Raw genomic sequence first — 16,087 nt, forward strand, 5'->3', positions numbered from 1 at the left:
ACCACCCTGCTCTCACCTGTGGCTTCAAGTAACTGTTCGCATGGGACAGTGGCCATACCTTGGTACACCGCTTTGACAGGGGGGCTAAACCAGATGAGGGCAGCCGGGAACCTCTGACACCAGTGAGATAAGTATAGGAAGCTCGTAGGAGTGAAGCCAGTTCCGGCAGACTGGGCGGATGAGATCAACTACGAGATCCAACGAACAAGGAGGTGGTGCTGCAACGCTTCGTGGAGAGCGAAGGGCATGACAAGGCACAAAAAGCTTCATGACTGTCCACTGCAGCTGAAGAAGCCGCCAGTTGTGATGACTTTTCATACCACTGGACCAAGATTCTGAGGTAAAGCAAGTGGAACTGCCCCAGAACAACGGTCTTTTCACTATAAAACTGCTCCCACACAGGGTACGTTAACGCCAGAAATGACGGGCAACCAACACAATCATGGGACAATTACAATGACAAATTAGCCTACTAACTGGTACATCTTTGGACGGTGGAAGGAAGCTGGAGCACCCGGAGAGAACCCACACTTTGCATGGGAGGATGTACATACTCCTCAGAGAGGACGCCGGAACTGAGCTCTGAACTCCGATGCCCCGAGCTGTAATAGCATCATGCTACCCTCTACCATAGCTCCCCAAAGATACCCCTCCACAGAAGCTGCCTGATTTGGCTTGTCCCTCTAGTCTAGTATTGGCCTTCTCAGAGCTCACAATGTCTCCAGGTCAGCTACAGATTTTAAACATGAGAAAGTCTGCAGATGCTGGAAATCCAGAGCAACGCACACAGGAATGCTGGAGGAGCTCAGGTCAGGCAGCATTTACAGAAATGAAGAAACAGCAGACATTTTGGGCCGAGAACCTTCTTCAGGACTGGAAAGGAAGGGGGGAGATGCCAGAATAAAAAGTGGGGGGGGGAGGGGAAAGGAGGCTAGCTGTAAGGTGATAGGTGAAGCCAGGTGCGGGAAAGGTCAAGAGCTGGTGAAGAAAAATCTGATAGAAGAGAATGGATCATAGGAGAAAGGGAAGGAGGAGGGGATCCAGCAGGAAGTGATAGACAGGAGAGAAGAGATAAAAGGTTAGAATGGGAAAGAGAGGAAGGGGAGGGAGATTTTTTTAAAATAAATTGGGAGAAATCAATATTCATGCCATCAGATTGGGGCTACGCAAACAGTACACAAGCTGTTGCTCCTCCACCCTGAGAGTGGCCTCATCTTTGCACAAGAGGAGACCATGGAACAACAAATCAGAAGGGGAATGGCAAATGGAATTAAAATGTTTGGTTGCTTGGACTGGAGAGCATGGCGTATGAAAATATGTTGAGTGAACCTGGCCTTTTCTCCTTGGAGTGAGGATGGGAGGTGACCTAATAGAGGTGTATATGATGAGAGGCTTTGATTGTCTGGGTAGCCACAGGCTTTTTCCTGGGGCTGAAATGACTAACATGAGAGGGCACAGTTTTAAGGTGCTTGGAAGCTGGTACAAGGGGGATGTCAGAGGGAAGTTTTTCACACAGAGTGGTGGGTGCATGACATGCACCGCCAGCAACGGTGGTAGAGGCAGATACGACAGGGTCTTTTAAGAGACTCTTAGGTAGCTACATGGGGCTTAGAAAAATAGAGGGCTATGCAGTAAGGAAATTCTAGGCAGTTTCTAGAGTAAGTTACATGGTTAGCACAACACTGCGGGCTGAAGGGCCTGTAATGTGCTGTACATGTCTATGTCCTGAGAAGTTCTGCTTTTGGTGGATGAAGCAGACAAAGCAGTCCAGGAAATGGCACCTGCTACAACTAAGTGCAAGTTGTTGATATTAAAAAAAAGTGGTCCTTGCATTATCCTACCAGGGACATCCACTGTATGAGAAGCAAACACCTCCCACTACTTTCCACTTCATTAATTTTCATTCCGTGCCCCATTTGCTCCTCATCCTCCTGAAAACAAGCCTGATATTGCGACTTTTACAACTCCATTTAACACATCAATCCCGTTTCCCTTAATCAAAAATATTCAAACGGGTTAGACAAAATTTGTCTTCAGCATGCTGGATCTCAGTGGGAGTTTTGTGGAAACTTGGAGGTTAGCTTCCTTTAGGGGACAAAGATTTATGGAAAGAGGAGTTTTAAAATATAGTCATAAAGTCATCGAAAGGTACAGCACAGAAATAACCCTTTGTCCCATCTAGTCTGTGCCAAACCATTTAAACTGCCTACTCCCATCAACCTGTACTGGGACCATGGACCTCCATACCCCTCCCATCCATGTACCTATTCAAATTTTTCTTAAACTTTCAAGTGAAGTTCTTATGCACAATTTATGCTGGCAGTTCATTCTATACTCCCACCACCCTCTGAGTGGTTTTCCCTCATGTTCCCCTTACCTTTTCACCTTTCACCCTTAACCCATGACCTCTGGTTGTAGTCCCACCCAGCCTCAGGATAAAAAGCCAACATTTACCCTGTCTACACCCCTCAATTTTGTATAAATACAGTGGGATACATATCAATCTGGAGGTCATAATGAAACATCTTGCATAACCAGTGGGAACTAAACTTCACTTACAGACAATCCCCGCCCCTTACAGTTTTAATAGAACCTTGCAGTTAATATACGAATACTATTCATATAATTTTTCATCATGAACACTAGAGTTAACATCAGTGAAACAGGCGTACCAATGCAATCGGAGAGCGTGCAGGAATGCTGAGAGACCCTCCATGACAAGCAGAATAGCGACGGTAAGAACCGCGAAGACGCCAAAGACGGGGAACAACAACAAGGAGCCGAAATCACTGTCCATTCGCAGGCCCATATGCAGCACCATCCCCCACAGGACCTCAGACAGCTCTGGTTATGAACAGAAAGGAGCGAAACAAAAATTAAGGCTGTTACTTTGTTCAAATCAGTGTCTTCCTAGAGCAGGGCTCCCAAACGAACCCCTCGGTTAATGGTAGGGACAATGGCATAGAAAAAAAGGTTGGGAAACCCTGTCCAAGAGTTAGATCATTACAACTATGTATAATTGTTAATAAACTGGAGGACGCTAGGTAAAGCTGATTATTGAAACAGTGTTGCTCAGCAATTTCATTAGTTACAGCTAATACCTTCTGAATAACTCAATACATTTATGAAAGGAGGCAGTAACAGGCTTAACACAAAAACCTTGTTAGATTTTGTAGCCGTTTCCATTGGTAGGAAGAGATGGATCTACTTACGAGCATGAGCCAAACTGAGAGCCCAGAGCCGCAAATACGAAGCAGTGTTAGACACACAGCCCAGACAATACTCTATGGTGTGAATTGCTTGATGCATGAAAATATCACCAAAATCGAACTAGGAGAAAAAAAGAGAAGATGAATTTCAGGTCAAGTGACTGTTTGCAAAGAATTCACCATGTTAGTGAGCCGCTATAATCTGCAACAAAGAGGTTGGAATGGAGGAACAAGAAACCTCTGCTTGGCTAGCTAATGGAAAGGACAGGTATTGAAAGGATTCCAGTCAAAGTAGTAGTCTTCCGGTAACTAAACTGGACAGAATTACTCAGAAACTAAATTGTAAACCAATTCAGCCAACTTGAAAGAAACAGCAGAACAAGCTGATTGGCTGATAAAAATACACCCTGTTCATGAAAAGTTCTGTAAACCTTGTCCCCATTACAAAGGTAATCCAGCAAAACTCCTGCCCACCCATTGCTCTGATTCACAAGAACATAAGATATGGGAGCAGAGCTAGGCCATCGAGTCTGCTCTCCCATTTCATTGTGGCTGATCCATTTTCCCTCTCAGCCCCAATCTCCTGCTTTCAACCTGTATCCCTTCAGGCCCTGACTAATCAAGAATCTATCAATCTCTGTCTTTACTAAATGACTTGACCTCCAGAGCTGCCTGTGGCAATGAATTCCATAAATTCACCATTCTCCTGGCTTCCCATCATGTTTAACCTTCCAACAGTAATTCAGTTACTGTCCCTTACAACATCAGGGTGAGTCTGTTAGCTCGAGCTTATGAAGGCTGATCCAGCTTGTTCCATGACGCAGCTCCAGCGATATTCTACATGGATTTCTGTGGAATATTCCAGCCCTCCCTTGGATCTCACAATATCTCAGTTTATTTCATTTGATATCAGGTCCTGTCCAGTGATGTTAAACTACTCAATAACAACTCAAACATAGTTGTATTTGATCCCTTCCTCCTTCCCTTTCGCCTATCAGATTCCTTCTTCTCCAGCCCTTAACCTTTCCCACCCACCTGGCGTCACCATCACCTTCCAGCTAGCCTCCTTTCCCTCTCCCAGCCACCTTTTTATTCTTGTGTCTTCCCCTTTCTCAGTCCTGATGAAAGGTTTCTGTTTGAAACTTTGACTGTTTAATCTCCAATAGATGCTGTCCAATCTGCTGAGTCCTCCATCATTTTGTGTGTGTTGCTTTGGATTTCCAGCATTTGCAGATTTCATCGTATTTTGTTCAAAGCTTATTTCTGTTAACTTGTTCATCCAATAACCTGGCCTCCTGGTGTCATTCCATCAATTCCTAAACAAACTACAATGTCCTTTTGAAAGGCTCACAATACTCCATAATGTTTCCGTAATGCCCAATTTAAATTTAACTTCCGTAGCAGGATTGCAACTGCTGTTTGACCTACAGAATTCTGTGTACAGAGCTCTCGTGTTTCAGAGTGGTTCGATTTATTGTGAAATGTGCTCAAGATGCCATTTTCTATTGGCCAGGTCAGCTCAGTGGCCATGGTTTGTGTCTGAAGTCTAAAGGTTGTGCAATAATTAAACTGATGGAATGTGCAAGAGCATGACTCAGTACATTCAGAAATGTTAACATCATTAAACACAAGTAAAATTATACCATTTGGCCTATTAAGTCTGTTCTACCATTTAATGATTTATTTTCCCTCTCAACCCAATTCTCCTGCCTTCTCTCTGTCAGCTTTGATGCCCAAGAACATATGAGCCTCCATTTTAAATATACCCAATGACCTGGAAGCTGCCTTTGGATATTAATTCATCAGATAACTAATGCTAGTTACTAACTTAATTACTAGATGAATTCATTCAGCATATCAGTGTGTCACGGGCCTATACTGGTACTGTTCTATGCTTTAAACTGGATAAAAACATATGATCAATTATAATATTGCTGTTTAGGGCTTACAATAATCCAAACCTGGTGGTGCTTTTCCTATATAACTTTACTGGCTATAAAGCTCTTTGGAACATCCAAGGTGAACTCTGACAGCACAGGTGACGTTTATACAGAATTGCCATCTCCCACACCAAGGCGTGCCTTCCACAGCACAAATTCCCATTGGAGCAGGAACAGGCCAGGCCTGACCAGCCACCAGGTCCAACCCATTCCACCTTTCACCAAGATAATGATTCATCTTCCATTTTAGTGGAATATACAAGGATGGTAGGGCTATGGTTCAGGTGCAGATCGATGGGAGTACGTAGTTTTAAATGGTCTGGCATGGACTAGATGGGCCAAAGGGCTTTTTTCTATGCTGTACTTTTCTATGACTATTTCATCTTCCTGCACAACCCCCATATCCTTCGATTCTCAAAATCCAAAAACCTTTTGATCTCCTGGGTAAAATTTTCCAGACATTCACCAGTCTGAGTGAAGCAATTTCTACTCAGTCCTGTCTTATTCCAAAAGTGTCCCCAATCCCAAATTCCTCATCCATGGGAAACATTCAGCTCTGTTGTGGACAGTCCCAAGCCCAGCTGCAAAAGGATTCAGGTTGGACATGCAGCTAGCATCCCTATCCCATAATCCCAGAGCTACAAAACCACCAACAGAAACTCCAAAGACCTCACCCCTGAGAGAGGAAGGACTTTCAATGGGTTACACCTTGAAAGACTGGCCCAGGACAGAGACTCTGGCAAGTGCTGTTGGCAGCCTATGCCCCAGTAGGGATGATAAAGAACAAGGAAAACATCCCCCCTGCACCCAGCACATTGAGTCCTGCAACAAGTTTGCAAGTTTCAATAAGATCCCAGGGTTAACACATCCCCACCAACCACTCCATTTCTCCATGGATCGCTAGAAACATACCATTCTGCTCTGGCTTGCATACTGGCTACTGTACCATGGATGCAACATCTGTGGCTGATCCCGACCAACAGAGACCTCAGTCTGCGTCAGTCAGTTACAACACAAAAGACTTGCACTGTCAGTCAAATTCTGAGATGAAAGGTCTCAGCTCAAAATATCATCTGAAATAATCACTACTACCTGCCTAGCTGAGTTACTCAAGCATTTTGCGTGTTGCTCAAGATCAAGATCTCTCTGCACAAAACAGCATCTAAAAACAGCCTTCTCCACAACTGCTTCTTCAAAATTTTGATTAGAAACCTTCTTGTCCTACCTCCTGCTCAGCTCCATCAGGGTGGCCTGAGTGGTTCGAGTGGCTGCCTCCCTGTTCCATTTCATGAGCTCTCAGCAGTGACAACTCCTCTTCACTTCCTCTTCGCACAAGTGTGTAGCCTTTCTGGATGTAAAGCAACATCAATTTAGTCCAGTGATTCAAAGTTATGCATATTTAGATTTCACTCCAGAGAGGATAACAAGGCCTCAAGGTGGAAACTGAAACATTCCTGGAGATGGAGGTCTTCAGTTCTGTGCAGGGGCTGAGGCCGTTGGGAAGATGTTAAGGGGAGCTTACTGTGAGACATTTCAGACCATAATGGGGGTCTGTCACCAGAGGACACTAATTTCACACAATAACCAAGGACCATGGGGGGAGGGGTGTGGAAGAGCTTATTTAAAAAACCCAAAGGCAGATCAAACAGATACAACACGAATTTCCAAAATCACAGTGGTACCAACACAGATCCAGGCCCTTCAGCCCACCAGCACCGGACAGGTCATCAGGAATTTATAAATAAACACAGGGCTTTAAGGAAATAGTGCTGCCAAGTCAAACAAGATGGACAAGTCAAACAGCCTCCTGTCTGCATCAAAACTGGCCAACAGATCCAAAGGACAACACCACAAGTGGGTGTTGTGGGACTTATTGGAAGGCTGGTCTATTGTACATTCAGGGTTGAAGTACAGGTTCAAATCCCAATCCAGCTGCTACAGAGAGTAACTTCAAGTCATTTCACAGTTCAATTTTATTTTTATTTAGAGATACAGCACAGTAACAGACATTTCATGCCCAATGAAACCTCCTAATTACACACATGACCAATTTACCCACTAAGCCATAGGTCTTTGGAAGGCGGGAGGAAACCTGAGCACCCAGAGGAAACCCACACGGGTTTCAAACTCCTTACAGATAGCAATGGAATTGAACCCCGGTTTCTGGCACTGTAATAGCGTTCCACTAACCGCTACGCTGTCATGCTGCCTGTAAGTGTCTTTAATCTTCAGAGAGACTGGGTTAATTAAGTTGGAAAGTGTAGCCCACATAAACGGATACAGAGGCATTACAAAGCCAATCGGGGAACAAGCCATATAGGATTCAGGAGGAACTTTAGGGAGGAGTGATCTAGAGGTTTATTGCAGTGAATTTCAACTTCCTCAAAATTGATCAGGGTTGCCTTTATGTAAGCAGCTCAGATCAGGTTGAATTTGTAAAATGCATTCAAGATATTTTTTGTTAAGCAGAATGGACAGTGTCCCTACAGAGAAGGGACTGGTCTCAACCTTATGTTGAGAATAGGAATACAGTCACTGCTTGTCTTTGAAATAAATAACTTGATTTCTGGTTACCTGCCTATCAGAAAGATACCAGTTAGCTTGAAAGAGTACAGAGAAAATATACAAGGATGTTGCCAGGACTTGAGGTTATAGGAAAAGATTGAATAGGACTTGATTTGCTGGAGTGCAGGAGAATGAGGGGAGGTCCTATGGAGGTATACAATACTACAAAGGATATAGACAAGGCAAGTGAAAGTAGGCTTTTCCCCCTCAGGTTGGGCAAGACTACAACTAGAGGTCACATGTTAAGTTCGAAAGGTGAAATAACGAAGGGGAATCTGAGGGGGAGCCTCCTCCACTCAGGGGCAGTGGCAAATGTAGAATGAAACGGCAGTGGAAGTGGTAGATGAGGGTTCACCTGGATAGGTTCATGGATGAGAAGAGTATGGAAGGCTATGGTCCAGGTGCTAGATGGGACTAGGCAGAAGACCTGCCAACACAGAGCAGACAGGTCAAAGGGCCTGCTTCTGTACTGAAGTGATCTATAATTCCATGAGAATATAGGTGGCCAGATTAGTAAATTTACTAAGGTCACAGAAATTCGAAGGAGTAGAGAGTAAACAGATTGCCCATGAATACAGTGGGACGTACATCAATTAGAAAGCTAGGCAGAGTGCTGAAGATGGATGTTAATCTAGACAAGCATGAGGCAATGCATTTGGGTCAAAAACTAAGGGGACACAGACCTCAGGAGGCAGCAATAGAGATTCAATGATGGTGCGTAGCAAAACAGATTACATAATAATCTCAGAACTAAAAAAATTAGTAAGAGAATCGTGATTGTTACTCAACAAATTATCAGAAGAATGAGAAACATGGCTCTGAAACAATAGTTAAACAAAGGAGTCAGAGATTGAGAAGCTGTCCCTTCTAAATCGCTCACCCAATTTTAAACCCATTCCCAAATGTTTTAAGCACATCTTTCTTATAAAAGACATCATCCTTACTCTCTGCCCATCTCTCTCACGGTTTTATACACATCTATCAGTTCATCCTCAATCTCCAACATTCCAAGTTAGGGTCAAGAGAAACCAGCAAATTTATTTAGAGCATTGTGTGCAGTTTTGGGCCCCTTATCTAAGAAAGGGTTTGTTGACATTGGAGAGAAGATTCACAAAAATGATTCTGGAATTGAAAGGCTTATCATAATGGCTCCAGGCCTCTACTCACTGGAATTCAGAAAACCTATTGAATATTAAAAGGATAGAGTGGGCGTGGAGAATTGTTCCCCAAGGTGGGGGGGGGGGGGGGTGTCCAGGACCAGAAGACACAGCCTCAGAGTCGAGGGACGTCCTTATAGAACTGAGATGGGGATGATTTTTTTTTAAGCCAGAGGATGGTGAATCTGTGGAATTAGTTGCCAAGTCATTGGGTGTATTTAAGGCAAAAGTTGATAGATTTTTGATTAGTCAGGGCTTGAAGGGATACAGGGTGAGACAGGAGAATGGAGCTGAGAGGGAAAATGGATCAGCCATGATGAAATGGCCTAATTCTGCTCCTATACCTTATGGGCTTAAATTTAAAGAGGTAATGAAATTAGGGAAAACACAAGATGTTAAAAATTAAATGAAGGTCTACAGTTTGAGATAAATTCAGACAAAACGGCAGTAAAATAAACCCTGTGGGCCAAACTTGTGAGAAAAACTACCAATTAGAATGTGAAGTGCATAAAAAAGTGTGAACATGTTTAAAGGTCCCTTAGAGATTGAGGGGGGGTAGTTATCAGGGAAGAAATTGGAAGTGGGGAGAGGGTGGGAACATTGGATCAGACATGATCTTATTGGATGGTGGAGCAAGCCTAATAGGCCAAATGGTCTACCCCAATTCCTGCTTTTAACAGCCCTGCGTCAAAGAACTGCTGTCTGTGCTGACTTTGAAACTAAAAAGAAAACATGATTACTACTGTGCTTTAGCCTTCACTGCCCTGTTGTCAAGATCAGTCATAGACAATGGACATCAGTTCCTCTGGAGGCATCCTTATTCCAGAAGCAGTCTAATTGTCGTCAACAGCTCATTTGTGCATCCTGAGCTCTGTACAGGAGCATTATGCTGAGTGAAAGATGGATATTGGCCTGGACATCAGGATTATTACCACCCTCTCCTTCAAAATTATATCATTCACTCAAAGAGATGGGAAAGAGATGGGGCATCCGCTGACGGTACAGCTCCCCCGGTGCGCAGGGCTGCAGCCACAGCCTCGCTTACACACAGGGAAAGTGCGCAGTGGTCCATCTTGGAATGAAATCAGTAACCAAAATAAGCTGCTGCCAGTGGGCTGAGTGGGCAGAAGCAGAAGGTTACAGAGAGGCACTGAACAGGTACAACTGGAAAAATAAATGAAGATCTCTTTAAAAAAATCCTCAGTATACCTCAAGACAAGGGGCTTTTTAAACTCAGCCTCGGGAAGGGGGCATCAGCAGCCAAGGTGCCTGACGTTTTAACACTCATGGAGCCCAGTAAGGACCTCTGGATCTATTTATCTAAGAACACACCACATGTGGATCTCAAGCAACTATTTGAAAACTTACTCTGTATGTCCCAAAGCTTCTTCCTCCGTGCTGCTTCCAATACAAATATCCGGGCTTCCCGAGCAGCAATACTGGAACGGATAACACAGCAACAACCAACAGGAACACCTGGAATCCTTTCTGTTTAGGAAGTGAGTACAAATAAACATGTCTGAATCATTACACTCAGTCTATATCCGGCTCATCCTGCTTCCAACCATTCTCCATCCTCTGATATTGGCTGTCCCTCATCTAGGAAAGGATGTGCTGGCATTGGCAAGTCCAGGAGGTCCATGAAAACAAATCCAGGAATGAAAGGGTTAATGTACCATATGAGGAGTGTTTGATGGCTCTGGGGCTGCACTTGCTAGAAGAGTGAGATATTGAATAGTGAAAGACCTAGACAGGTGAGGGTGGAATGAATGTAGTACCACAACACTAACATGTGGAAGCGAATGTGGGACAGTATCAAAGTGGAACGAGGGAAGACTCAAAACTGCAGAAACGTGGTTTTTGAGAAGAATGATGAAAATAGTGTGGAAGGGCAGAGTAACAGATGAGGAAGTGTTGCAAAAGGCCAGAATAAGAGGAGGACTGTTATCACCAATCAGCAAACAGAAGCTGGAATTTCCTAAGGAACAAGAAGCTCGTACATCACACAGTGACAGGGAAATTGACGGAAGAAACAGTTGCAGTCAACAACATGTGACATTCATGAGTTACATCGAGGGCTGGACAGGCAAAAGAACAGCTTGCTACAACTTCTCAGATTAAAGACAGTAGGAAGACCACGATCGCCCCTGTCATACCACATGGCCCATTATGATGATGATGATGAGATAGAGTAGATATGAAGAGGATTTTGCCTATGGTAGGGGAGTCTAGGACCAGAGGGCAAAGCCTCAGGATAGATGGGCATTCATTTAGAACAGAGGTGAGGAGGAATTTCTTTAGCCAGAGGGTGGTGAATCTGTGGAATTCATTGCCACAGGCCACTGTGGAGGCCAGGTCATTGAGTATATTTAAAACGGAGGTGAAGTTCTTGACTAGTCAGGGTGTCAGTGGTTTCAAGGAGACACCAGAATAATGGGGTTGAGAGGGACAGTAAATGATCCAGGACGGAATGATGGAGCAGACTCAATAGGCCAAACGGCCTGTTTGTGCTTCTACATCTAATGGTGTTATGGTAGAACCTCAGCAATGATTCAGATTCAAACTTGGATTCCCAACCTTTGCCGAGTGTATACTGAGAGACAGTGATATCAGGTGATGGAGAATGATAGGAAGAGCTAAGCTTGAGCTGAGCTAAACTGCTGCAGTGTAGAATCCTTGCAACTAATCTTATTAAAAATTATATCAGTTACACTATCGAGAAATTACAGCAAATTTAGAACTAATAACTTTACACCTGAAGCCTGGAGTTCAGCGGCTCATCAACTACTCCAGGGATCAACACCGAAGATCAGAGCCCAAAGGGTGATCCCAACTCTGGAGGCTGAAGCCCGATGGCTGTGGGCAGGAGGGCAGCCCTGGGGCAGAAGGGAGGGGGTGAGGCAGAGAGGAACAGGGTTTGTTTTGCTGCTGTTGTTTTGTTCTTCGTTGTTCTAATGAGCACTGTAGGCACACTACATTGACACCGGAATGTGTGGCAATGCTTGCGGGCTGCCCCCAGCACATCCTTAGGTTGTGTTGGTTGTTAAAGCAAACAACGCAATTCACTGTCGGTTTCGATGTGATAAATTGACGAATCTGAATTACCTACCTGCCCAGGGTAAAGCTGTGCACTTTCACTGCTCTGCATCACAAACATGTTGATGAAATGAATGAGGATGCTGGGAGCCAAATCCGAGTTTACAGCAGAATACGCCAACCATTTGTAAATGATCATAAACACGAGGTATCCGAAGAGAGATATCATGAAGACCAACTCCGGAATAAATACTAGGTAGATGTTAGATTCATTCTTAAAGTGCCTGAATCAGACAAAAATGAGAATAACAAAATATTAGCCAAAACAACACTTTGTACCGTGTTAAGATTACAGTAATAAATTTAATGGAAGTTTCTAAATTTGAAATCCAAAACACCACTAAAAATTTCACATATATATATTTACTAAAAGCACAAGGCAAGAGGGCAAGCATTTCCACTCACCCACCACCGCACCCCCCCCCAACCCGTTACGTCTGGGACCACCCTTCAGCCAATTTGGTCACAAGGATACAAGATACTCAGGCCACAGAGGGTCACCTTTATGTCCTTGCGTCAGCAGACCATTCCCGAACACGGTACCCAGACATGGTGTCAACACTTATAGCCGAAGAACAACCACTCTCCCTTTCAGTGAAATCCACTAATTTCTCTTACAGTGCTAATATTCTGCAAAGGTCATTTTCTTTTTAGGTTGTGAGTGTAACTAGTGGAGGGTCCCGAGGAACAATTTCTGGACCCCATTTAAGACCACAAGACACAGAAGCAAAAATCAGGCTAACTGGCCCATCGAGTCTGCTCTGCATTCCATCAATTCCCGCCGCTGTCTGTAAGACATCCGCATGCTCTCCCCCGTGATCGCATGCACTTCCTCCATCTTCCTCCCAGTCCAAAGATGTACCGGTTGGTAGGTTAATTGGTCATTGTAAATTGTCCTGTGATTGGGCTAGAAGTAAATTGCTGGGTGGCACAGCTGGAAGAGCCGGAATGGCCTATGCCATTCGTGGATAATTTGTTATTCCCTTTTTCCCTCAATCCCAATCACCCACCTTCTCTCTGTAACCTTTGACACCCTTACTATCGAGAATCTATCAATTGCTACTTATGTTAATAGCCTGAAGGAGGGAGAAGTGCCAGTCAATATATGGAAAGTTAAAATCACCTACTATCACAACCTTTGCTTCTTGCAACTGTCTGTTATCTCTCTACAAATCTGCTCTTCTAAATCCTGCAGACACACATTATAATCCCATTAACGTGATCGTACTTTTCTTACTCCACAGTTCTACCCATAAAGCCTCACTAGACGAGCTCTCCATTTTGCCTGACTGGTAATGCCACCTTTCCTGCTCTATCACATTTTAACAACGGGATCCCGGAACACTGAACTGCCCAGTGAGGTGTACAGGAAGGTGTTGTAGCCTGCTTGGCATTGCTGCCTGCCGGTCCTCCAACAGTGCCCTTAGGTCAGCTGCAGGGTCGTGAAGGGATTACAAATGATTTCATCAAGGAACATACCTGAAGATGGGTCTGCACCTTATCCTGAAGGTGACTAAAATTATGACTGCAGCCAGCAATACCAATTTCTATCTTGACGGCGAGGAAGTCAAAGTGGTTGACGGTTTCAATTTACTTGGATCAATGATCAACACCAAAGCAGTAAGCAGTCAAGAAGCCCAATGAAGAATAACCCTTGGCAGAGCAGCCATGAAGGATTTAGAGAAGATCATCGGAAACAGGAATCTACCTCTACATATAAAGATTCAACTTGTGCAGGTGATGGTATTCCCAATGACATTATATGGATGCGAAGGCTGGACGGTAAAGGAGGAGGATTGGAAGTATATCGACGCCTTTGAACTGTGGTGCTGGAGGAAAATACTACACATCTCGTGAAACCGCTCTCAGAACAAACGAATCTGTCCTCAACGAAATCAAACTAAGTCTCTCTCCGGAGGCTCAGATGACAAGACTCCACCTATCGTACTCTGGGACACACCTGAAAAAGGATATCATGCTCGGCAAGGTGGAATGGCAACAGAAGAGAGGAAGGCTGCCAATCAGACAGATGGACAGAATAGGGAGGAGCTACGAATGCAACGTTATCTACAATGAGCCGCCTTTCTGAGGATCAAATCTCATTTAGAGCAACTATCCATAGGGTCACCATCAGTCGACTCTTAACAACAACCCTTAATGCCTCACTGGACAAGCTCTCCAGTCTGTCCTGATGGAGCATTGCCATGACGTTTTCCCTGACTAGTAATGCCACCCCCCTCCTTTAAACCTTCCCACTCTGTCACATCTAAAACAACGGCATCCCGGAATATCGAGCTGTCAGTCCTGCCCTCTCCTACAACCAAATTTAATTAATGGCCACAATGTTTGAATCCCACATGCTATCCGTACCCCAAGCTCCCTGACAATACTCCTTGCATTGAAATATACGCAGCTCAGAATATTAGTCCTATCATGCTTGACCTTTTCACTCCTGACTGTGTGTGTAGACTTAACAACATCTTTATTCACAGCTAATCCAATATCTGACCTGGCACTCTGGTTCACACCCCCAACAACTCTAGTTTAAACACACCCTTGTGCAACAGTAGCAAACCTTCCCTGGAAGAAAGCCCAATGATTTTCTCTCCTGCATCAACTACTTAGCCACATGATAAACTGTATGGCCCTCCTATTTTTGGCCTCACTAACACACAGCACAGGTAGCAATCCTGAGATCACAGCCATGTACGACATGGAGAGCAAGCTGCTGACCATGTAGAAACTGATACAGCACAGCAGGAGTTGTCAATCAGTGTGGAACTCAAAGTAGAACTGCCATAGCAACTCCAACTCCAGATTTTTCCCTCAGGGTTTACTCGCAAAGTCATCTCCCCCCTCCCCCCCCATGAGAGGGTATAGCAAAAGGCAGCAAGAGGTCGGAGATTGGAGTTTTCCTTCTCCTACATGAACCACCAACCATGGCTGTCAAGCCCCATCTGCCCAAAGCGACTGGTTTTAAGGCGCCAGTAACCCACCTTTGCCCCTTCTCCTGTCAGTAGAAATTGCTCTGCTGGTATTAGTGGCTAAGCCACATCTGAAGGCCAGGAGCTGGACTTGGTTGTCAGAGGCTATTTGAGATGCACACTATTGGGAGCATTGAATAGATTGTGGGACCTAATCCCCACCAACACCCCCAACTATATAAAAACCTAAGGGAACAGAAGGTAGTGAATCTTTACGATTCTCTACCATTCAGTTATGGCTGATTTATTATCCCTCTCAACCCATCCTCCTGCCTTCTTCCCATACATTTTGACACCCTAATTAATTGTCAGTGGTGTAGTGGCATCCACACCGGACTTCAGGGCAAGTAGCCCTGGGTTTTAACCTGACCAACTCCTTGTACACCTTTCATCCACGTTGGGTTGAGCGTCGAGCTAGCAACTCTGCCTCGTAAAACATACAAAACGCTAAAGAAGCTGCAAGGTTTGATGTATTGCGTAGCAACAAGGCAAGAGGAGGAACCTTACCTTTTTTTCCCTAACTTTTTACTAATCAATGACTTGGCTTCCACAGCTGTCTGTGGCATTGGATTCCACAGATTCACCTCAAACTGGCTAAAGAAATCACTCATCTCCATTCTAAATGGACATCCCTCTATTCTGAGGCAACATGAGGGCCAAAATGGCCTTCCCCACTTAGTTCAGACAGAGTTAGGAAGAGACAGTTAACTTGAATACAATCCAGAATTGCTGCATGAGGTCTTGAAGGACTTACAAATGATTGAAGATTCCCAGAATGACTCCAAATGTCATATGGGTAATACCAAGGATAACTGACATTTTCATTTTGAACGAGTTGAGAAAGCTCAGTCGATTACTTGCAAGGTTCCAGATCTTAAAAAACAGACAAAAGGTTACACGATCCTGTTTTTAGTCTGGATCAAGGTGAAGCAGCAGATGGAAAAGAAACCAATTATATTTCAATCATTCCAACAGTCACACCCACCACATGAATTGCAATCCATCACTCAAGGTGTAAAGTCAACATACAATTCAGGCAGGCAATCGTTAACCGAACTTCTTCCTTCCGAAATCAGAGCAGTAACCTTCAGTCAACAATCACTCTCACATGACTGCCAAACCCCACAGGGACAACT

The 16,087-nt window shown here is 44.3% G+C and overlaps 1 protein-coding gene across 2 annotated transcripts in view; it reads right to left on the bottom strand.

The window, feature by feature from the left end:
- LOC132407686 (V-type proton ATPase 116 kDa subunit a 2-like) overlaps positions 1-16,087 on the bottom strand; it is a 58,251-nt gene that overhangs the window by 3,796 nt on the left and 38,368 nt on the right. For both annotated transcript variants that reach the window (XM_059994532.1, XM_059994533.1), the window contains 6 exons: positions 15,706-15,824; positions 11,981-12,191; positions 10,240-10,359; positions 6,375-6,497; positions 3,213-3,330; positions 2,673-2,844 (listed from right to left, as the gene is read on the bottom strand). In XM_059994532.1, the coding sequence (XP_059850515.1) occupies positions 2,673-2,844; positions 3,213-3,330; positions 6,375-6,497; positions 10,240-10,359; positions 11,981-12,191; positions 15,706-15,824 (863 nt within the window). The remainder of the gene's footprint in view (positions 1-2,672; positions 2,845-3,212; positions 3,331-6,374; positions 6,498-10,239; positions 10,360-11,980; positions 12,192-15,705; positions 15,825-16,087) is intronic.

The sequence above is a fragment of the Hypanus sabinus genome, chromosome 18 (assembly GCF_030144855.1).
Source record: "Hypanus sabinus isolate sHypSab1 chromosome 18, sHypSab1.hap1, whole genome shotgun sequence".
Classification (NCBI taxonomy): Eukaryota; Metazoa; Chordata; class Chondrichthyes; order Myliobatiformes; family Dasyatidae; genus Hypanus; species Hypanus sabinus.